Below are 20,976 nucleotides of genomic sequence, written 5' to 3'. Positions count from 1 at the left end.
TAGCCTGTGTGCTACCTCAGTGTTCAAGTATCATCACCAGGGGGCGCACAAGAACCAAAGTGGACTCTGGGATTTCGGCAGAAACCAGACCCCACCCTAGAGGGGATGTGGGGGGCTGTTTTCGCCATCTAGCTCTACAAAGCCTGGAAGGCCTGGCTACTTTCATGTGATCTCTGACTCAGGACTTACTTAGATTTTCCTCTCCCAGTTAAATCAAACCATTTTTTTTCCATTTCCCCCGCCCTGGTTGCCTGCTGCAAACACACTTTGGCCCCTTATTGCACCATCCTGCCATTACTAGAACAGAGGAGACTTTTGCAAGTCTATCATGCTTATCTATCGCACTGGTGAGGTGCTGAAGTTAGCAGTGACCTGTATAATCTAAAGCAGAAGGGGAACCAAAACTGGAATTTGGCTGTCCATACTGAATCCGAAGATGAAAATTCCCTGAATATATACAATATCATTCTAAGCAGGAGGCTGCCCCCATTGTCCCTTGGGGGTCAAATAATGCTTTCACAGTAACATTGAGCAGCATGCCTTGAGTTTTTTTGTGCATTGCCTTCTTCAGGACTCAGTCACCCTGAAGAGTTGCATGTAACCTGGAATATTTACTGAGCTCCTCCCACCAGTACTGAGTTCAGGGCTGGGGGTTACAGAAAGGCTTTTTCCTTAGACCTGTTCTCCCAAAACAGTGGACTCTGGAGGAGCAGCGCAATGAGACCAGGCTGGCCACACTGAGGCAGAACCACCCTCAGGGATGCAGATCAGGGCACTGCTTGCATTCCTCTGCCTGGCCCCGCCCTGCACTGGGCTGCACCCAGGCCCTGCCTCTCCATCCTAGTCCTGCTTTCTCCTCCCAGATCACACCCAACCTGTAGTTTCCCGACACGGCCACCAGCCTGTGGCTTCAGGCTTCTGTGCCTTCTGCACACAGTTGTTTGTGCCTGGGATTTTCTCCCCCACCTATCCACTGACCTCAGCTCCCAAAGGCAGCCACTACAGCGCCCCCCACACTGGGAGACCTCAAGCTGATCTGACCTGAGGACAGGCCCTGCACTCCTGCTTGTACAGAGCCTGCATCACCTCCTGAGCACCGAGCTGTCTGTTCCTGAGTCCCGTAGTTCTACCTGTGCCTTTCCACGGATAGAGGCAGTCTCACTCATCCCTGCCTTCCACATCCAGCTCCCTACGTGACACAGCAAGCTCTCAACACACATCCAGGAACAAATGAATGCAGCACTCCAATCTGACTTCTACTGCTGCTTTCTCACCCCCCTCCCCAGCTTGTCCCCTTTGTACTCCAATGTGCCCTGCTTCCTAGAACTATCCCACAGCTTCCTAACGTCTCCACCCTGTTCTCAGCTTTCCCACTCCCAGCACAGGATCCAATCTCACCCCAACTTCAGCATCTCAGTCTTCCCTCCAACTGCCCAAAACTGAAAGGGACTGCAAATAATGACCCTTGTCCTGCCCAAGCGAGCTCACTACCAGCTCCTCTTGCCCCTACCCCAACCTACCTAAAATCCCAGCACAACCCATTCAAAACACCTTAGGCCATTCCCCAAAGGGAAGCCTTCAGTGGCCTCCCACTTCCAGACTATGGTCCTGCAATGTTCAGATCCTGAGCTGGCCCTCACCTCTCCTGTGAGCGCCCAGGATGCCTGCTGATTGCAATGTCCCCTGTGGGGTCGTAGGTGGAGTGTTTAGATCTCTGGTGAGCTCCCTCAGCGCTCAGCGAGGCTCCAGAACCGAACACAACACGTCACCCAATGCTGCAGCTGTCTGCCTCCCTTCCCAGCAGACCTCCCAGCTCCAGTGGGAGCTGGTCCAGGATCTAATCCATTACTTTCCGCTCTTGTCCCTAATGAAATAAAGCAGATATGAAAAAAAAGTTTTTATTCAATCAATGAATAAATAAGACAAGTCTAATGATAATAAGTCGCTTAATGAGAGCTACAGTGCACTAAATGGCTATTTCTGCTAAGCAAATTTTTGGCAAGTTTCTTGACCTTTCTTCCCATTGTTTTGTTTTGTTTTGTTGAGAGGGGGTGTCTCGCTATGCAGTTCAGGCTGGACTTGAGCTCATTCTGTAGCCCAGGCTAGTCTCAAACTCACAACGACTCATCCCGAATGCTGGGATAAAGCAGGCTTGCGCCACCATGAGCGGTTCCTCTCGTTTTTGTAACTTCATTTGGGGAATAAAAATGCAGTTAAAAGCATCCTCCACAAGCAGGCGTGGGAATCAGGAAGGAGTATTTAGAGAGGGCAGGGCCGGCCGGGCCCGGTAGGGGCGGGCACCACCTGCGCTATGCTCAGGTGAGCGGAGCGGGGTTGGGACCGATCGGCGGGAAAACGCCGGAGAAAATTTCTTGCGCTGGGTCTTCGGGGCGTGAGGAGGAACTTCGACTTAGCTCCTCACCGAATTTAGGAAACTCCGAATGTAGGAAACTACGGAAAGTTTCCGAGCGGAAGAAACCAGCTGGGTGCCCGGCAAGTCCTTGGAGCCCCGCTACGCTCTCTTGCCTTCCGGGCCTCAGAACCGCTTCAGGGCGGCCCAGACCTTGACCATACACCTATGGGTGATTTGTATCTAATAACGACTTCCAGGCGCTCCGACGGCTTCACCTGACCCGCCAGCTCTAAATCCTCCTCCGAACCCTGTGCCAAACGCGCCCGGCCAGCGCAGGTCTGCAGCGAGGCGTCTGGGTCACAACCTAGGCGAGGCAGCGTCCCCGCAGGTGGAGGGCATGGCGGGAGCCCACACGCTGCGGGCGAGCCGGGCAGAAGGGCTTGGAGTCCCCACGACCTACACAAACTGGGCAGGGGCTCCCCAAGTCTAGGGCCGGGGCGGGGCGCGGAGTCCACCGGGGAACCGGAAGGGTGGGGCCTCCTGACGACCCCTCGGTCCAGTGGCGGCCTGGAAAGACCCCAGAACGGCCGACAGGGAAACGAGGCGCTAATAAGGTGGCGGGGCGTGAGGGTCGGGGCCTCGCCGCGGGTGAGGCGCAGAAGCCAGGGACACTCGCGCGGCCTCAGCGGGACACTAGGGCGGGGCAGGTGGGTGGGAGGCGGGGTCGCGGGCGTATTTCGCGCACATGCGCAGCGCGCGGCCCGCTCGGTAAGGAGTGGCACTTTTAAAAGTGCAGCCGCAGGCCAGTCCGCAGCCGCCAGCCCCTCCGTCCCGGGCGCCGGGTCCTCTCTGTCCCAGCTGTTCACTCCCCCGGTCGCACCCTACTCCGGCGCCAGGCCCGTCCAGCCCGCACCATGCCGGTCAAAGGAGGTTCGAAGTGCATCAAATACCTGCTCTTCGGGTTTAACTTCATCTTCTGGGTGAGTGAGGGCCGCCGTCCCGCGCTCCCCTCTGGTCTTCCCGCGCCCGAGCGAGGGCGTCGCGGCCGCCAAACGCGAGGTATAGAGCGCCCGTGGGGGGCTCGCCCGAAACCGAGGGAGCCAGGAGCGCACGCACCGTTCAGTCCCCTCCTTCAGCAGAAGTTAACCCACGGCTCTCTCCGGATGTAAAAGGGGAAGGCAACGGGGAGAAGCAGCGCACCCCTGGCTTGGGCAGCGCGGTTGGTGAGCCAAGCGGTGTCCCCAGGGTGGGGCTTGGGGCTCGGTCCCCTCTCTCGTAGCCCCCTTTCAGGGACTCAGGACTTTGGTTCTGAGCAGCCCAGAGAGCACCGCGCACCCTACCCGAAAGACTAGTCTATCCTGATTTTTTTCCCCCAAGGGCGATAAACATCTTGGCTTTAGAGAACTCTGGGAGAGTTAGGAGAGAAGGAAGGGGTAGATATCTAACGACACCTGAACTAAGTCTTGAGTTCTGGGGAAGACCAGGTGCCCCTGTGGTGGAGACTGAGCCTCACCCCCTCCCAGCTGGCCCACCCAGCGGCCAGGCGGAGCTGCGTGGATTGGCCTTCACCTGGACGGGCTACTGGGTCGCACTCGGTCTCCCTGAAGTGGAGAAACCTGGGAGAAGCAGCAGCCGGCCAGTGCCCACTCCAAACCTTCCTCCCTCACTTGGGTCTTCTGGGGCCACCCAGACAGGAACCTTCTACAAGCAGCAAAGGGTTTGGCACAGCCACCCCAGTGCCACCTTAAGAAAGGTGGCCTAGGAACCAAAATGCATACGCTCGCACACACAATACACACACACACACACACACACACACACACCCCTGAGCTGGTCATTGGGGTCCTAACAATCCTCCAGGCAAATCTAAGGTTAATTGTCTCCCCAGGACTGAAGAGGAGGGGAGGGGACAGTTTTGTGGCCTGTACAGGTTGACCTGCCCTTCCAGGGGCACCATACCCAGCACACTCTTGCAAATGCTGGCATAGGGCTGCCCCTGCCCAATCTTTGATTTGCCAGGAAGACCCTGCCCTTGGTGGGCACCCCTGTGGTGTTCCCTGCAGCAAGCTGGCTGCCTGTCTTTCTCTTCCTACGCTCAGCAATAACTGGGCAGTACAAAATAACAACTGAAGGCGGCTCCTGCCTTGGCTGCCCCACCCCATCCCACCCCACCCTTTTTCTTTGCCTTCCCTGGCAGCCTTCCCTACCAAGTGTGTTGCTTAGTCCCTGCTGCCTGCCTAGACTATACCAAGAAGTGAGCTGGCAGAACCCTTGCACTATCACAGTGTGCCTCTGTACCCCGTCTGTCCCGTGTCCTGTGCAGCAGGCTGAGGGGAGACCCCCCCCAATGGCCACCTCATGTTCTTTCAATCTGTTCAGTCTGTTCTGTACTGGCTTGCTGTGTCAGTGCGCCCCTGCCTGGACTCCGTGCTGCTGGGCAGCTGGCTGGTTATGCCACCCAAAACAGAAGTAGTCGTCCAGAAGCATTTGGATTTAGAAGGGGCAGTGATGTTAAAAGTTGTGCCCTCTTGTTTCTCATGAAGAAGCAGAGAACTGGAGAGGAGTGGCTTAGTCAGGGCCAGGAGGCTGAGCCAGTTCTGCAATTCCTGGGTTGCTTACTGTCCTGTCCTCTTTGGTCTCCATCACAGGAAGGGATGATGGAGCAGTATTATGGTCTACTTGTACAGTGTCCTTTGCAGTATGAAGAGCCCCCTTCCCCCATTCCCATGATAAGACCCCTAACAGGAAATACTATGTTTGTTTTACAGACTGATCAAAGTCTGGCCCATAAGAGGTTAAATGATCTATCAAGGGTCATGTAGCAAACTAGTATAAAACATAAATTACTTTACCCAGTAAGGTTTGTGGGCTGGATGGGTATAGAAAGGTGGCATGAAACCAGCAAAAAAATTATAATTATATGTGCGTGTGTGTATACACACATTATATATATATATATATATATATATATATTAAGACCATGTTTTATTGTATACTCCAGGTTGACCTCGAACTCACTAGGTGCCCAGAGTGGGCTAGAATTTTCAGCCATCCTTCTGCCTCAGCCTTCCCAGTGCCAGGATTACAAAGACATGCCACCATGCCCAGCCCTTAAATTATCTGTCAGTACAGATATGATCTAAGAGAAGTGCTAGAATTATTGATGTCATCACATCTTTCTCCTTTGAGACCAGCAGTTTATAAACTTGGCACTTGGAATCTGTGACCCTTGAAAAGCAGAGGTTGGGAGGCAGGGACTCACATATGTGGGGGGTGGTGTGTGGGAGGGCTGGTGCAAGCCAGGGAGAGGAGACAAGCCAGCCCGGGGGTGGGAGGCTGGGCCTTTGCCCGGGCGCTGCTCTCCTTAGTCTCCACGTTGGCCAGGCCTGTGCACCCTGCCCTTCTCACATGGGGCATCCAAACCAGCAATCAGTCTGTTTTTCCAGCATCCCCAGCACAGAACCACTCAGCTCTATTTTGGATTGTTTCTGCATTCCCTTCAGCTCTCCCAGCTGTTTCCTGCCCCCAAATAAAACGGTTGAGAGGGAAAACAATCTTACTGATGTCAGAGTAGCAGAAGTATAAAAGGGAAGCAGGGCGTAGGCCAAGCTGGGACTGCCTGGCCAATTCTGTCCCCCAAATCTTAAACCTGCTGGCTCCCACGCACACTGCCCCTCTGTTCATGTTTCTCACCCCTCACACTCTCTCACAAATGGAAATGGGGAATCTCTTTCCCAAGAAATGATGTTGAGTGGACCTAACGGGGGCTGCTGGGAAACATGGACAGAGACCTGCATCAGGAATTTGGGGGCCTGGGGGCTTCCAGCTGTCCTCAACTCACTGAGAAACCTTGGGCAGGTCACTTTTCTGCCTCACATCTTGTTTCCCCACTGTAAGCAAATGAACTCAAAAGTTCCCTTAAAGCTTAGTCTACAGCACTACTAACCTCAGCCTAGCACCTATAGCAGTAGGACTTTTTGAGTCAGATGGGAAAGTCTGCAGCAGGTATCTGGATTTGTTCACCACTCTTGGCTATTTTTGAGCTTTACCCTGGAGCAGGAGCCCGTCCTGTTCTATCTTGGGTAGGGATTTCTGTGGAGGGGGGCCCTTTGTTTGTTGCCTCTATGCCTTAGCCATTTGTGGTGGTAGAGTCTAACGGCCAAAAAGCACCGGCTCTGGATAGTCCTGATCCCTGAGGGGCACAGGAGAAACTTCTGGGACACATTGGACAGTAGCGTAGCAGTAAGACGTGAGGTCAGTGTCCACCATCACCTGTTGTAGACTAGTAGAAAGTGGTTCGGACCATGGGGAGGGTGGGAGCAATTCCTTGAGAATGTGTGGATGTTTAAACCGCAGAGGTAGCCAGGAGCCCACTGCCAGTCTATTCCACGTCTCCTTTCCCGCCTCTTCCTGAACTGGGCCAGTTTCCCTCCCAGAGCAAAGCAAAACTCCCATTTCACGTGTTGCTACATGTTTGACTGCGGAGCTGGGGATGGGAGTGGTGGAACAGAAAGCCACATGACAGAGAACGGAGACCTCAGAATTCAGGATCTGGGGGCTGGAGAGATGGCTCAGTGGTCTAAAGCACCTACTTGAAACAAGCTTGGCAAAGCACAGGGACTGCGGTTCGATCCCCAGCACCACATGCCAGCCAGACCCGCCCCCTGGTGGGCTGAGCTGGCCACACACACACACAATAAATAAATGTAATAAATAAATTAAAAAAAAAAAAAAGAATTCAGGATCTGGACAGGGAGGGCATGGACAAGTGGGGTGAAGGTGGCAGTGGCAAGGCCTTTCTCCCTGAAGCCCACTGGCTGCCTCCCCCAGAGCTATTTGGCTTGGAGGTGGGGCTGAGCAAGTAGTTGGGCTGCTGCATGAACCAGCCTCCCACGCCTGGGCTCACCTGGATGCCGAACCCAAGTGAGGATGCGGCTGTTGGTACTGAAGCTGGCCGGTGTGGGCAGAGGTGAGCTGAGGCCAGCTCGGCTGAGACAAATAGGACTTCTCCCTGCCCACATCTCTGGTTTCTCCCCACCTCTGTAATGATTGCCAGCAACAGATATCTAGGCCCCTGATCTTTGGTGGCGGTGACAACATGGATTCCTGTGTGTACACACACATTCACATTCACTCAAGCTCTTTACTCTATTTTCAAAGTGGCTCACAGCACTTTCCAGAACTTGCTTTCTGGAGCTCAGAAGAAGTGGCTGTTGGTTCAGAAGGAGGTTGGAGAGGCCAGAACTCTTGCTTGCCTGAGCACTCTGGCTTCTGGGCGTTTTCACTTGTTCCTTTCCTCTAGGACTGTTGCGTGTGACCTTTCTTGCACACAGAGCTATGTCCCAAGCTTGGTCTGTGTTTTCCTGTTTTAGTTCATTTTTTTCTTTGTACCAGCAATCAAACTCAGGGCCTCATGCTTGCAAGATGTCAGACGCAGTATCCCCAGCTCTCAGTTATTTATATAGAGGCGTAACTTCTGGGATCAGTTGTAAGTTTGAAATTTAATGATACCTGGGATTTTTTCATCTGAGAGCACAAATGTGATGGGCTGTGCCTGGGCGTGGCAGGCAGGCAGGGGGGGGGACAGGTTCTCTTGGCAGTGCCGTCCTGGTGCCACCTGTGGTGCCCACTGTGGATGGACCTAGTAGAGCTGATTCTGGAAGAACCCGCAGTTGGAAGAGGCTGCATACCTGGAACTTTGGGCCTCCTTGCCCCATTTTGGATCCCTGAGACTTAATTTAAACCTACCCCAGGTTTTGGGGGGTTTTTTTAGTCAGTGTTCTAAAAACAGCCTCACCTAACATCCAGAACAGCGAGCACATTCAAAACAGGGACTTCATTGTTAATGTGACCCAGGCCCTGGTCTACCAGGAGAGATCGTTTGCAACTGAGAAAATTTCAGCAACAGAAAGGACTAATTGTAATATATTTTATAAATTTATATTTTAGACTGCTTTGTCCCCAGCCTGCTTTGTCCGGTGGAAAAAGTCGGGCTGGTCCAAGGACATCACCATTTTCCATCAAATGATGGCATGCAGCTGTGGGAAGCTGCAGATCCTGTGCGCAGATGAGATAATTCTATAATAGTCACGTCCATCCAGTAATTTCCCCACACACACACACAACAAAAACCTCTTAGTTGTAAATAGTTTTTAAATATTATGTGCTGTTATTGTAGATTCCTTTAACCTTTTTAGGGAATCCTGTAAAATCAATGAGATTTACCTCCAGAAAAATGTTACCTTTTTTTTTTTTTTTTTTTTTTTTCTGCTTTGTTCCTGGAATTCTTCGGACCTTCTCCATTTTGGTTTTTCTCCCTCAGTTTCCTGGCAACTCCTGTACTGTCGGGAATCCCACTTTCAGCCCTAGGAAACAGGTTGCTGTATTACTGCCTGCGGTGACAGGGAAACAATGGGGACTTTGGGAAAGGTCTTGGAAACCCTAGAAGCCCTGAATTCCTGTAATTTGAAAGCCTGCCCATACTGGAGCCTCCTCCCCACCCATTCCTCTGAATGGAGGCTTAATCATTGCCCAAGGTGTGGCTTTGACTCTCCCTTAATTTAAAGAGTGTTCTGTGTTTCCATTCCCTACAAAGAATCCAGCTTTATGAGCTTCCGGCCAAGGTTTCCTTGTTGGGTTAGGTTTTCTTAGATCAGTGGCTTATCTCTGTTCAGGAAGAGCAAAGCTGCCTCCCCTCCCTTCCCCTTTCCTCTCCTTCCTACCAAATGTAGCCTGGAAAATTCAGCCTGGCCTTCTCTTACCTCCTCTTTCCTCTTTGGACTCTGGGAAAGGGACCTGACTGGGGATCCAGGCTCCAAAGGAGATGCCAAGCACCAGCACTGGTTAAATGACAGGGACAGACAGCCGTCTGACTCAGAGACTGGCTCAGGTTCAGAAGTTCCTTCCGGGTGAGGTGTAGCTCAGTGGTAGCGTGCTTGCCTAGCATGCACAGGCTCGGGGATCAATCCCCGGTGCCACAAAAAGGGAAAGAAAAGCTCTAGGAGGAGAGGTTTGGGGACTGTTGTTGACTTAGAAAAGAAAATCAGAGACCAGGACACTAAGTCACTCTTAATTCAGTCCTCTTGCCACACAGTGTGTCAGGGAGCAGATTGGCTGTTAGGACACTTGATTGGCCCTTCCCAGACCATCCTATGTACAGCTAGGGTCCAGGCAACACTGCAGACCTGGGGCCACCGCTCCTGCCAAGCTCCCACAGCCACACTGTGTGCACGTCAGGAGGCGTCCTTCCTTGTACCCCTGGCCTCCACAGCGTGTGAGCGTCCAGCCTGATTCTGCGTGACTCCCTCTCTTAAGTCCTTGACTCGGGAGTTAAAAATATCATGAAGTATATTAGGCTACTTTATTAAATCCAGAACAGATTTCTGTAGCGTGCTAGTTTTCATTTCTTTTCTGCTTACATGGATTGGATCTGTAGCATGGTAAATGTTAACATGGGCTTGGGGCTCTTGGGTGCCCCGGCGCAGCCCACGCCTAGGCAATACCATGTGCCTAGAGACCCCAGCCCACCCACAGAGGTATGTTGGCACCTTCCTGCTGGGGACGCTTCTTCCACACTTTGCTTTGCTGTTCTCCAAAGTGTGGCCCTCATTCCTGAGATGAGCAGACTGCTAACGTCCTTTAGAGACCCAGAAAACACGTTTCAAGTGGAAATTAGATTCTCTAATAAGTGCCAGGAAGAACCTTTAGTCTTTCATAACAGGAAGACGGCCTCCTCATGCCCTGGGAGTCTGGAGGACCCCAGGCTAGGTCTTAGGAGCCGTGTCCAGGACTGCAGCATCAGCCTGTGTGAGGCCATCTGGTGCCCTTTGCTGACAGGATGGTGTTACAGGGAGGGTGGAGGTCTGGGTCCCCCTGGGCTGTTCCTAGAGGGGATAAGAGGACACTGACCCCTGGCTGGACTGCTTCCTGTCTGGGGCGCACTGACCAACGGGCACTCCCACTGCTAGCAAAGCCAGGATAAGAAGGAAAATGGGCCAAGTTGCTTCACAGGACTCGCTCTTCGTAGGAGTCTGCTGTGGGGTTGGGAAGGGTATGGAGGAAGCACTTGGAGAAGCACTCCCCAAGGCAGGGAGAGAGGCACTGGCCCATTCTTAGGGTCTGCCCATTGATCTGGGGCACCTTGAACCCTGAGGATGATACAGGTCCCCCCCTTCTTCACATTGAGACCGCTCAAGGCCAGTAGGGATAGAAGATGGCATTTGGAAATGCAAGCAGAGGTGGTTAGGAGGGAAAATAAAAAAATCTGACTTAAGAATTTTTAAAAAGACATCAAGAAGACCAATAGTTTCAGGGTTGGGGATATAGCTTAGAGGCCCGGCAGAGAGGTGAGGTTGGGGGGACTGACAGTTTAACATGATTTAGAATTTGGGTTCACAGTCAGACAGTTCCAAGTTCAACTTTGCTGTTTGTTTGATGTGTGATCCCAAGCAAACAGCTTCACTGCTGACCCCCATCCATTTTCTCATTTAGAAATGGGAGATAATATATGACCTGCTCAGTGCCCTATCATGAAAATGAAATCGGTCAGGTGAAAGATGAGAGTAGGGTGTGGACGTAGATTTTTGAGTGCCTGCTATCTGATAATTTAGAGACATGGAATGAAGGTGGGGATGGTGGCAGAGGGCGGTAGGTGAGCCCACCCTCTTGCTGGCTCAGGGCTCGGAAAGCCCCTCGATGGGGGTGGAGAGGACGTCTGCCAACACTGCCGGTCTGCGTACCACAGGTGTTGCTTGGAAACTGGAAGAAGAGGCATCTCCCCTTCCAGGGCCATGCAGCACATGGTAACTGGTTCTACTGAACCAGAGCTGGCTAGTCCGCATGGCGAGGTGTGTACGCGAGTGTGTGTCTGATCACCAGGCATCTCAGCAAGGCACACCCAATGGAAAACAAATGTGTGGTGTCCTGGAACTGCCAGCAAACATCTCCAAACAATCCCCCACATCAGATGCTTTTGGTTAAGATCAGAATGCCTGCTTTCAGCAAAAGGGGAATTTATTTCTGGGCTGGCCAGTGCACTGCGCATCTGGCAAGCAGGCAGTGGAAACTTGAAATGAGATTTCTTGTTTAGAAAGAGGTTACCTTGGGCCTCTCATCCTAGCCAGGACTCTACTGCCACATTCCACCTTCAGCCCAAGAGTTCTGGTTCATCAGTGGTGCTGACTTGGCCTTTGGAGGGGAGAACTTCTCAACTCTTGACCTTGTTCAGACCAGGTGCCTGCCTCCTTTCTGCAAAGGTATGCTGAGGAGGAGCTTTGGAGGCTATAAAGCCCACTTGTACCCTGGAGAGGAGGCCAGGCCAGCCCTCTTCTACCAGGGATGAGATGGCGTTTGAGTAGCTAATCTCTGCAGGTCCCATGATGCTCGTGTGACAGGGAAAGCCCCCGCGTCACAGTGTTTGCTGTGTAACTGTGGGCAAGTCACTTCCCCTCTCTGTGCCAATTTTTTCGTATCTTTAATAGAAGAGATGGCCACTTCTCGGGGCATGAGGTAGCCCACAGAGAATCCAAAGCGGCCGCCAGATCTTACTAAAACTCCCCCTTCGAGGTAGTCTTCTCTCCCAGAGAAACAAACCTCTAGTGCTCTTTGTTCCCGAAGCGACGAGCCAGGAGGTACCACTGTGCAACTCTGACTCCCTTTGTCCCACCACACAGCAGTCTCCAAGGATGTGATTACCATGGCCGCAAGGGAAGGCCACGAGGTCAGCGTACAGGCTAAATACGCCCTAAGAATCAGAAACAGCATGTCTTCAGCTTCTTTTTTTTTTAATAGTGCATGTTGTGGGGCTTTACTATGCTGAGACTTGAATCCAGGCCCTCACACATGCCAAGCAAATGCTTTACTACTGAGCTATATCTCCAACCCTTTTTAATTGACTTTGAGACAGGGTCTTGCTTAATTGTCCTGGCTGGCCTCAAATTTGCAGTCCTTTAGCTCCCCAAGTAGCTGGGATTACCAGTGTGCCTCACCCTGCCCGGCCGTTTGTTTTTTATGTTGAATTATATGGGTGTTGGGATGGGTACTATAACCATCTCACAGTTTAAAGCACTAACTAAATGGCACAAGAGACACCTGGTTTTTTGTTTTTTTGTTTTTTTTTATCATGACTAACGGTTGGGGATTATGCCATTGTGTTGTACACTCCTCACTGGCCCTAATGTTGTAAAAGAGCAAGATCAAGTGCTCTCATTTATGACCCAGGATTTTGCTGGGGTAGAAGTGGGGGAGATTCCGTAGGGAGGCACCAAATTCAGTGACTTCCGTTCAGCTTCAATTTCCTTATCTCCCCAAAGGTGATCAGAGGTGATAAGCAGTGTGGGGTTGCAGTGAAGAATAAAAGGCTTTCTCTCCAAAGTGCTCTCAGGCTGGGGTTCCTGGGGCAGAGCTGCTGTGACTGGGATCCCTTGCTGCCTCTCTTCCTCTGGGTCCTCCTGCCTCGGCTCTGTGAACCCCCATCACAGGGGCTGCTCAGCATCTGAACGGTACCTGTAGTGCCCCTTCCAGACAGGAATCTAAGCATTTACCTTTCAACACTGTCTGCACAGACCCAGTTCCTCCTGGGGAAGGTGGGGGAGGCGGTCTGGCTCTGCCTTTTGCTGGCCACACCCCCTGAGGATGCCCAGAAGGTAAAGGCTGCCTGAGCCGTGCTTGGAATTTGTTCACTATCGGAATGAAGGGAAGCAATCTTTGTGTGCAAACCAAGAAGGGTGGCCTTCATGTCTCCCCTTCAGGTCGCTTCTTGTGCCTCCCAGAAGGGGGCTGATCCCTCTTATCTAGGACTTCCTAGACATGTTGGACCCCCGGGGAAACCAGGTCCCAGCAGAGGGACTGCATCATTGCTTGCACATGAACACCAGATGCAGAAATGACAGAACCAGCCCTGCAGTGTGTGTCTCCCTCAACAGAGGCAAACAGAGCCCCTCCCCCTCCCTTACTGTGGCCCTTGGGCAGCTCAAACCTGAACCAGAGTCATCCAGTGAGCAAGCTGGGCAAAGCAGAGGGATCCTTGTCACCAAGTCAGAGCATGAGTTGAAAGCATTTTGCCAAATTCAACATGCCCAGGCTGCCTTCCTCCCTGGGCGGTTCTGTTCTCACCGAGGCTGTGAGGACGACGCAGAGCGCATGGGCAAGAGTGTAGCCGTGAGTCACCTGCACAGACCTGCCTGCTGCTGGAGCCCTGCCTCTCCAGAGCTGTCTCTGCATGAGTTGCTCCACACCTCTCTAATCCTCGATCATCCACAGAATGAGGGTGATGGGGAGATAATAACTGGGTATGGTACGTGTGGCACCTGGGTCCTCACAAGTAGTCACTGTCGCTATCACTACCAAATCACTCCCGTGGCCATTATTTCCTTTCATGTTTCTGGAGATGTTCATAGGCTGAAAGCTCTTCCAGAGTTGAGTTGGCACCGAAGCTGGAGAACCTACAGGCTGACCACTGGCCGCTGCATGGCGTTGATGCAGGGGACTAAGCCCAGTCGCAGTGAACTACATTGCTGGCTTGCTTTTATTTTTTTATTTGAAGATAGCTTCTCACCAAGTCATCAAGTTGCCCAGTCTGGTACCACCTCAGCCTCCTGGAGTGCTGGAATTACAAGCGTGTGTCACCACACCCCTATGTCTGTTTCCTTGTCAAAAAAGGAATTTATCTTTTCTAGCAGCTTGGGCAATGTGAGGTTAGAGTCTGTAATAGCGGCCCAGCCTGTGAAATAGGGAGAGGTTTTCCCAGGCTCCACTAGGCTGACCACAGAGACAGTGAAAGCCTGTGTGTGCCCAGAGCCACTAGGGCTCCCAGGGGAGCAGGATGCCCATGAGCTACATGGACAGCAAGCTTTTATGAGCCAAGTGCAGGACCCAATGTGAACCCTTTCCTGTGACTTCCAAGCTCAGTGGGTTCCATGAGGAGTCACCCAGCCAGTTTCTTTCTTATCTGTCCCGTCCTGCCTGCCTCTTTCCCGCTCAGCGTCACCATGTAGTGGTCCCCAACGTGGCCCAGATAGCGTCCTCCGACTGTGGAGTGCTGATGGTCAGGCACCACAGGCCCCTCTCAGGTATCCTAAGAAGGGTGACATCCAACCCCCACCCCCCACCCCAGCTTGAGGCTGTGAGGGTTTCTTTCTTTCCCTGGCAAGGAACTACCCTGGGGAGCTCACCTTCCTCACAGGCTTCCTGGCTTTCTGCAGAAGCTGTGGAAAGCTGTCTGCTGTCCCTTTGACTTGTGCAGAGGTAAAGTGAAGGCCTGGTGCTTAAGATTTCCTCAAGCTTGAATGTGCTTAGGTTTCCTTGGGAGCTTTGTACAAACACAAATGGCCGGGGCAGCCCCCACACTGAGCATCTGCTCAGCCTAGGATTGGGAAGTTCAGTTCCTGCATCTGCTGGCTCCAGAGCCCACAGTGAGAACCAAACCACTAACCTGGGCTGCCTTTGAAAAGCCAGATTTGAGCATTGTCCTTTGACAGACATGCAGCTCAGCAAAGGCTTAGCTATCTGGAGAGGAGAGGGGGCAGTGGGGCTGGCCTGCTGGGGGACTTCAGTCCCCAGGGCTGTGATCTCTGGGGCTTTTGCCTCGTCTGGAGTAAAGTATGTAAGTGCCCTTACTGATGGCTTTACATACTGCCATGAGCTGACGGCAAGCTTGTGAGCCCAAAGGCGGTGGGCCCTGACGCAGCTGCTGCTTAGAGGGGAGCTGAGTTTGGTAGCCGCTGGACTGCAGGGTAAGCCCAGCACTCCAGTGCCTCTGGCTTCCCAGGGCCCGTCTGCACTGGGGGAGGAGAATGCAGGACAGGGTGGGAGGCTCCCACTGGGATCCTGTTTGTTCATGCTAGTGCCGCCTGGCCCAGCCTCCTGCCCAGTGGGCCCTTCCCAGGCTTGGCATTCCCTTTGAGCCAAGTTGCCATGGGGATGGGTGAGGCCCAGAACCACAGGTCCGGGTTGCCTGGCTTGTTTTTAAATGTCAAAGCCTGTGTGGACACAGAGGGCCTTATCTCTACTTCTGCAGTTTTCTTAAACTATTTGGGAGCCATGTCTTCCATTGTTTAGTCTGACTGACTCTACCTATAGTTATTCCAAGCCCAGGGCATTGAAAACTAAAACCTGAGCAATCTACAAGGAACTAAAGAGACCCAAGTTTAACCAGGCATGGTGGAGCACACTTGTAATTGAGGCTACCTGGGAGGATAAGGCAGGAGGATCACAAGTTCCTGCCAGCCTGGGCAACATAGGCAGACTCTGCCTCAGAAGGGCTGAGGACACAAGGGAATGGAGGTGTAGCTCAGTAGTAGAGTTGCCTAGTATAGATAACACCTTGTTTCCATACCCAACACCATTTAAAAAAAAGAGTACCTGTAATCCCAGCACCCTGGGTGGCTGAGGCAGGAAGATAGAAAGTTAGAGCCATGCAGCTCAGTGCCTTAGCAAGGCCTTGTCTCCAACTAACAAGTCAATCAAAACTCTCACATCTCCCTGAGGGTGTCACTCAGTGTAGAGGCCCTGGGTTCAATTATCAGTACTACAAAAGAGAGAAGGCAAGTAGGATCTGCTTCCGGTCTCTGCCTCAGCAGAACTCCATCTGGGACCCTAGGAGGACAAAGGCCTGATGTCTACTGTCCAGCTCAGCTTCCCCTGCATGCTGGGCCTTGGCCATTCCTCCTGACCAAAGGTAGTTTGTGGGTGTGAAGTAGGTAAATTTATCCATCTTTCCCCATGGCTAGCCCTCACAGAGACTACCCTGGGCTACCCTGAGCCGGCCCAGCCACCTTTTGGATCATAGAAGGACACACAGAGGACATCCCCAGCATGCTCATGAGTTACCTGGTGTCCTTTCCTGCCCTACCTAGGGTTTATTACTATTATTGTCCTTACAGTTTTCAGCATTTTATATGCACAGGTTTATTTAATCCTCTTTCAACCTGGGCAGAAGGCAGAACGAGTAGGGTTTTTGTTTGTTTTTTGCTTTCGGGTTTTATGATACTGAAGATTGAACCCAGTGCCTCCCCACACCTGCTCAGCAAGTACTCTATTGCCCAGGCTAGCCTTGAACTTGGAATTCTTCTGCCTTAGCCTCTCTAGTAGCTAGGTTTATATTCAGCCACCACCACATGGAGCTTTTTAAACAAATGACAGCAACAATAAAAACCCACATGTGAGGCCTCCAAGATTCAGAAGAGCTGAGGAAAGTGCTTCAGGCCGTTAGAGTTCCTGGAGGCAATGCCAGAGGTGGAGCCAGGAGACTGCACCCCTCTACCCTCCCAGGTGCTGTCAACACAGGCTTGTGGCAGAATCACATGGGGCACTGGGAATGATGACTGTGATGCTTCACACAGGAGTGCGCAGGTGACAGCCCCATAGCCTCCTGCCTCTTGCTCACTACCTTTCTATCATGCCACTTGTCCTGAAAATAGCTGCTGCTCTTCCAGGAGGAGAATGTGAAGAGGGAAGAGGAATCTTTCCCAGGCCCTAGACAGTTTGCACTGCCCCCCTCCAACCCCAGCAGAGTAGCAGCCCTCAAGAGGAAACATGGGGAGTGAGCACCTATTCACTTTCTGGGCTTTTACTTTGGTCTTTCTTTTGTTCTTTTATTTATTTATTTATTTATTTATTTATTTATTTTAATGTGTTTAGTGCAGGGTCTACAGGGTCTCACTACACAGATGGGACTTATAGTGATCCTCCTGTTTTCAGACTCCAAAGGGCTGGGATTATAGGCGCACGCTACCATGCCCAATCTCAGTTGCCCAATTGCCATCTCAGTGTGCCCTGGGGGTGTGACCAGCACAGTACACTTGCCTTGAACCCTGAACAACTATGTCTGCCTAGGCAGGTGTTTAATCCGCTGAGCTGTCTGGCTGGCCCTTGGTCTTTATTCAGCTTGGGGGGCAGTTGCTTTTGTTTTGGGTCTGGAGCTCACTGCGTAGCACCGGCTGGCTTTGAACTCCCAGCCATCCCACTGTCTTGGCTTCTTGAGTGCCAGGATTCCAGGTGTGCACCACCTAACCCAACAAACTGCTGTCTGGTTTTCAAGACAGTTGGCTAAGGAAAGTGTGATGAGTATTTTGTAACGGTGGCAGAGGAAGTGACCAATCAGGCCCCGTGGCAGAGGGGTCTGAGGCAGGACCAGCTTGTTTGCAGGGAGAGGGTTTTGCCCTGGGCCACAGTGTCCCTCTCCCACACGAAACCACCTCCTGCGCTCCAAAACCTCCTCCTGGACTCCGTCACCTCTTCTTTCCACATACCTGCTTCATGAGTTTCTGTCCATCCGCTCATCTGTACCTGCATCACTTCCTGGGTTTTCAGGAGGTCATTATACAAGCTTGCCTCAGGGTGCTCAGAGCAGCCAGGTACCCCCAACCTCTGCTACCTTTTTTTCATCCTCCTCCTCCTGCTCCTCCTCCTCTTTTTCTTCCTTCCCCTTCTTCCTCACTTTCAAATTAGAGATGATTCTGTTAGCTCAGGCAGTATTTTTCAGGGTAGGATTTCTGGATGTGTCCCTGTAACAAAAGCTGCAGTGGATTCCTTGACATCTGGTCCTCTGCTGGGAGCCTTGGTGAGGTGCACATTCTGCTTTCTGTGGGCACAGATCCAGGAGGAGAGGGGCCAGAAGACCCCTGGAGGGCTCAGGTTGGGGCAGGACTAGGTTTTCTTGCCCCTAAGGTGGTCAGTGCCTCCTGGGGCCCAGTTCCCTGTGTGGTCATCCAGAATTGAAGGCCTGAAGCTGTAGTTTGAGCAGAGTACTCACCTGGCATGCCCGAGGTGCTATATTCTATCCCCAGCACCACACACACACTCTCACTCATATCCCTACTTACCTACCTACCTACCTGGCATTCTTGGATTGCTGGAGGTACAGCTAGCATCAGGACAGCAGTGCATGGACTGCTCAGAATGTTTTTCAAAAGGTTTTCCCTCCATGGTACTGTGGCATCCACCACATGCAAAGAGAGGTCTTTGTCACCCACGTATTCCCAAGGCAGCCCTCGTGGGTTGTGTTTGGTATTTTCTCTGGGCAAGTCATTGTTCCTTGTTGTTTCTGACTCTTGTGTGTTATGAAATGATGGGTCTGGATGAAAGGCTAGGTGGGGAAAAAGGCTTTGTCAGGGAAAAGAAACTTCAGGTGGATTTCAGAGGTCTCTGTCATTGGAGTCATAGTTCACTTACTGAATAATTATTTGCTTCTGTCTGAGGTGTTACAGCACAGGGAAGACACGAGGACTGAGAAGTCGCCTGACCCTGAGGAGTGTATATTCTGAGGCTCAAGACGTGTGTCCAGCCCAGAAGGCAGGACTTGAGGGAGCTGCGGGACATGAACTCCCGTATTGTACACGTGGGAAGAGCCAGGGGAGACCTGGAGAGGGGTGCGGCCTAGGTGGCCAGAGTGACATTTCAGGAGGGACCTGGTGAAGTGGGGGCCACCAGAAGATGGGAGGCTGATTTGTGGAACCTTAAAGAGTCTAGCTGGGGAGCAGAGGGAGAAGCAGGGTGCTATAGTGTCCACGGTTGGGGAGGGTGACCAGTGACAGGTCAGTGAGGGTGGCAGGTATGCAGGACAGTGCAGAGGAGCATGGCTGGAAGGTGGTGCTTGAGCCTTTTACTTGTCAGGCAAAGAAAACTGCCCTCATGCTGTCTGCCAGCAGGGGCAGGAAAGGAGTTAGTTAAGAAAACGACCAGAGCCATCCGGACACAGGAAGCTTTGAGGGAGCGAGACCCGAGGCCCCAGCTGTCATTCCCTGCTGCCGTCTGAAACACTTAGACTCCTTTTAGTCCTGCACGAAAGTTGCAGAAATAGTGTGCAGTCTGCCTGGGCTCCTCACTAGTTTCACCCCATTGCTGTGATTCGTGCTACCCCCATTCACCCCTCACAACTAAAACCCAGCGCTGTCCATTGCTATCAACTGAACTGTCGCTAGGCTGCCCGAGCCTGTCCACTTGCAGGGCCAGGGTGCCAGAGGACAGAAGCTGGATCTCCCCTGAGGCTCCTCGGCTCCGTGGTGGGCTCTGTCTTTCCTTGCTATTCATGACAGCTCTGAGCGGTACAGGCCAAGCATGTCCTAGGCCGACCTCCACTGAGGCTGTCTCATGTTTTCCTCTTGGAAAAAAAAAAAAAAAACCAGCCTGTGTGAGAAAACAGAAATTTCCGATAAAACAATGAGGAAAGAGCTATTCTTTTTCTTCCTGTATTATCAAGTGGATGGAACCATTTTGGGGCCAGATGGCAGAAGCCCTTTTACCAACAAAACCAGACTGTTTCCATTTGGCTTTTGTTGAAAACAAACAAGGTCGTCAGGCTGTGAGTGGTGGCTCTACACTTTCTCCCAGCAGCCTCACCGGCTGGTGGTCACAGGTTGCTGCCCTCTCTCCTGGCCCCAAGAACAGGGTGGTCCAGCACAGTGTGGGCACCAGCCTCGCTCGGGACCTGTACTGAGAGACACGGCAGCGCGTGGCAGTTGTGTGGCCCGTGGCTGCCACGCATGCCAGTTAGTTAACCTGCAGGGAAACAACCAACTTCTTGGCCTCCTAGACATCTGTACCTCTATGGCCACAGGAAATGGGTTCCAGAATCTCCTTGCCACAGATCCCAAAAGCAAGGATGATGAAGCCACTTACAGAAAATGATGTACTTGCATATCCAGTGTTATGCAGTGTCAAGGCTGTGTGCACAACTGGTGCACCATGTTTAGGGAACAAGGGAAATGTCTCGCCCTGTTCAGTAGACACAGCCAACATAGACCTAACCTATTTTCCCTTGATAGAGAGGGCCAGCTCTATGAGGGGTGATCAGAAAATAAAGGCCCTATTTAATTTTTGGAAAAGTATCACAGTAAAAGACAGGGTTCCACCAACCCCCTCACTCTGAACATGTTGACCCATCCTTGCTGTTTTTCGGAAGCAGCTCTAGAAGTCTTCCTGTGAAGGTATTTAATTGTGCCATCCTGGCTGCTTCAGTGCCCTGAATCAATTTAAAACACTTACCTTTATGAGTCATTTTGGCTTTAGGAAAGAGGCAGAAGTTGCACGGAGTCGAGGAGGACATGCATGGATGTCTTTATGAGCCCGCCTTTCCTTGAGGGTGTGCAGCAGCTGCATTCACTGTGTTTTGACCACACCTCATAAAGACACTCACGAAAGGATTTCCAGAGCTGCTTCAGAAAGTGGCAAGAAGGGTGGGATAAGTGTGTTTGAGTCAAGGGGGATATTTTAAAGACTAATTAACAGCAATGTTTCTTTTAATAAGTAATCAATGTATCTTTTGATAAATTTAAAAAAATGTAAGTACCCTGTCCCTTAATTGCCTTAGGTCCCTTTCTAAAAGCCAAAGCTGTCTGATCGCTGGCCATTAGTTCTTTCCCATTTAGTTTCTCTATTGTGGAAAGAGGCCAGAGGTGGGAGTCCTGATGCTGCCCCCAAAAGCAAGTTCCCCTGGGAAGTACTCTGGGCACTGCAGCTGGCACAGCTCTGAGCCATTCAGATTTGTGGCACTCAGCAGCTCCATCCTGCACAGCAGCACCTTCGGCCACCTGTGAATTAGTTAAACCGATCCCACACACCGGCCATCCCTTCCCTCTGAGTTTCTCAAGTCTTCTCTGATAGTAGTGACTTTTACCATACCGACT

At 51.9% G+C, this 20,976-nt stretch overlaps 1 protein-coding gene across 1 annotated transcript in view; it reads left to right on the top strand.

The window, feature by feature from the left end:
* Window positions 1-3,117: 3,117 nt before the first annotated feature.
* The window catches only part of Cd9 (CD9 molecule), a 32,853-nt gene continuing 14,994 nt past the window's right edge, over window positions 3,118-20,976 (top strand). Inside the window, exon 1 of the mRNA XM_004643559.2 lies at window positions 3,118-3,333. Coding sequence (XP_004643616.1) covers window positions 3,268-3,333 — 66 coding nt within the window. The 5' untranslated portion in view covers window positions 3,118-3,267. The remainder of the gene's footprint in view (window positions 3,334-20,976) is intronic.

This window comes from Octodon degus, unplaced genomic scaffold (assembly GCF_000260255.1).
Source record: "Octodon degus isolate 3935 unplaced genomic scaffold, OctDeg1.0 scaffold00178, whole genome shotgun sequence".
Lineage (NCBI taxonomy): Eukaryota > Metazoa > Chordata > Mammalia > Rodentia > Octodontidae > Octodon > Octodon degus.
This window is presented reverse-complemented; position numbering and strand designations above follow the sequence as displayed.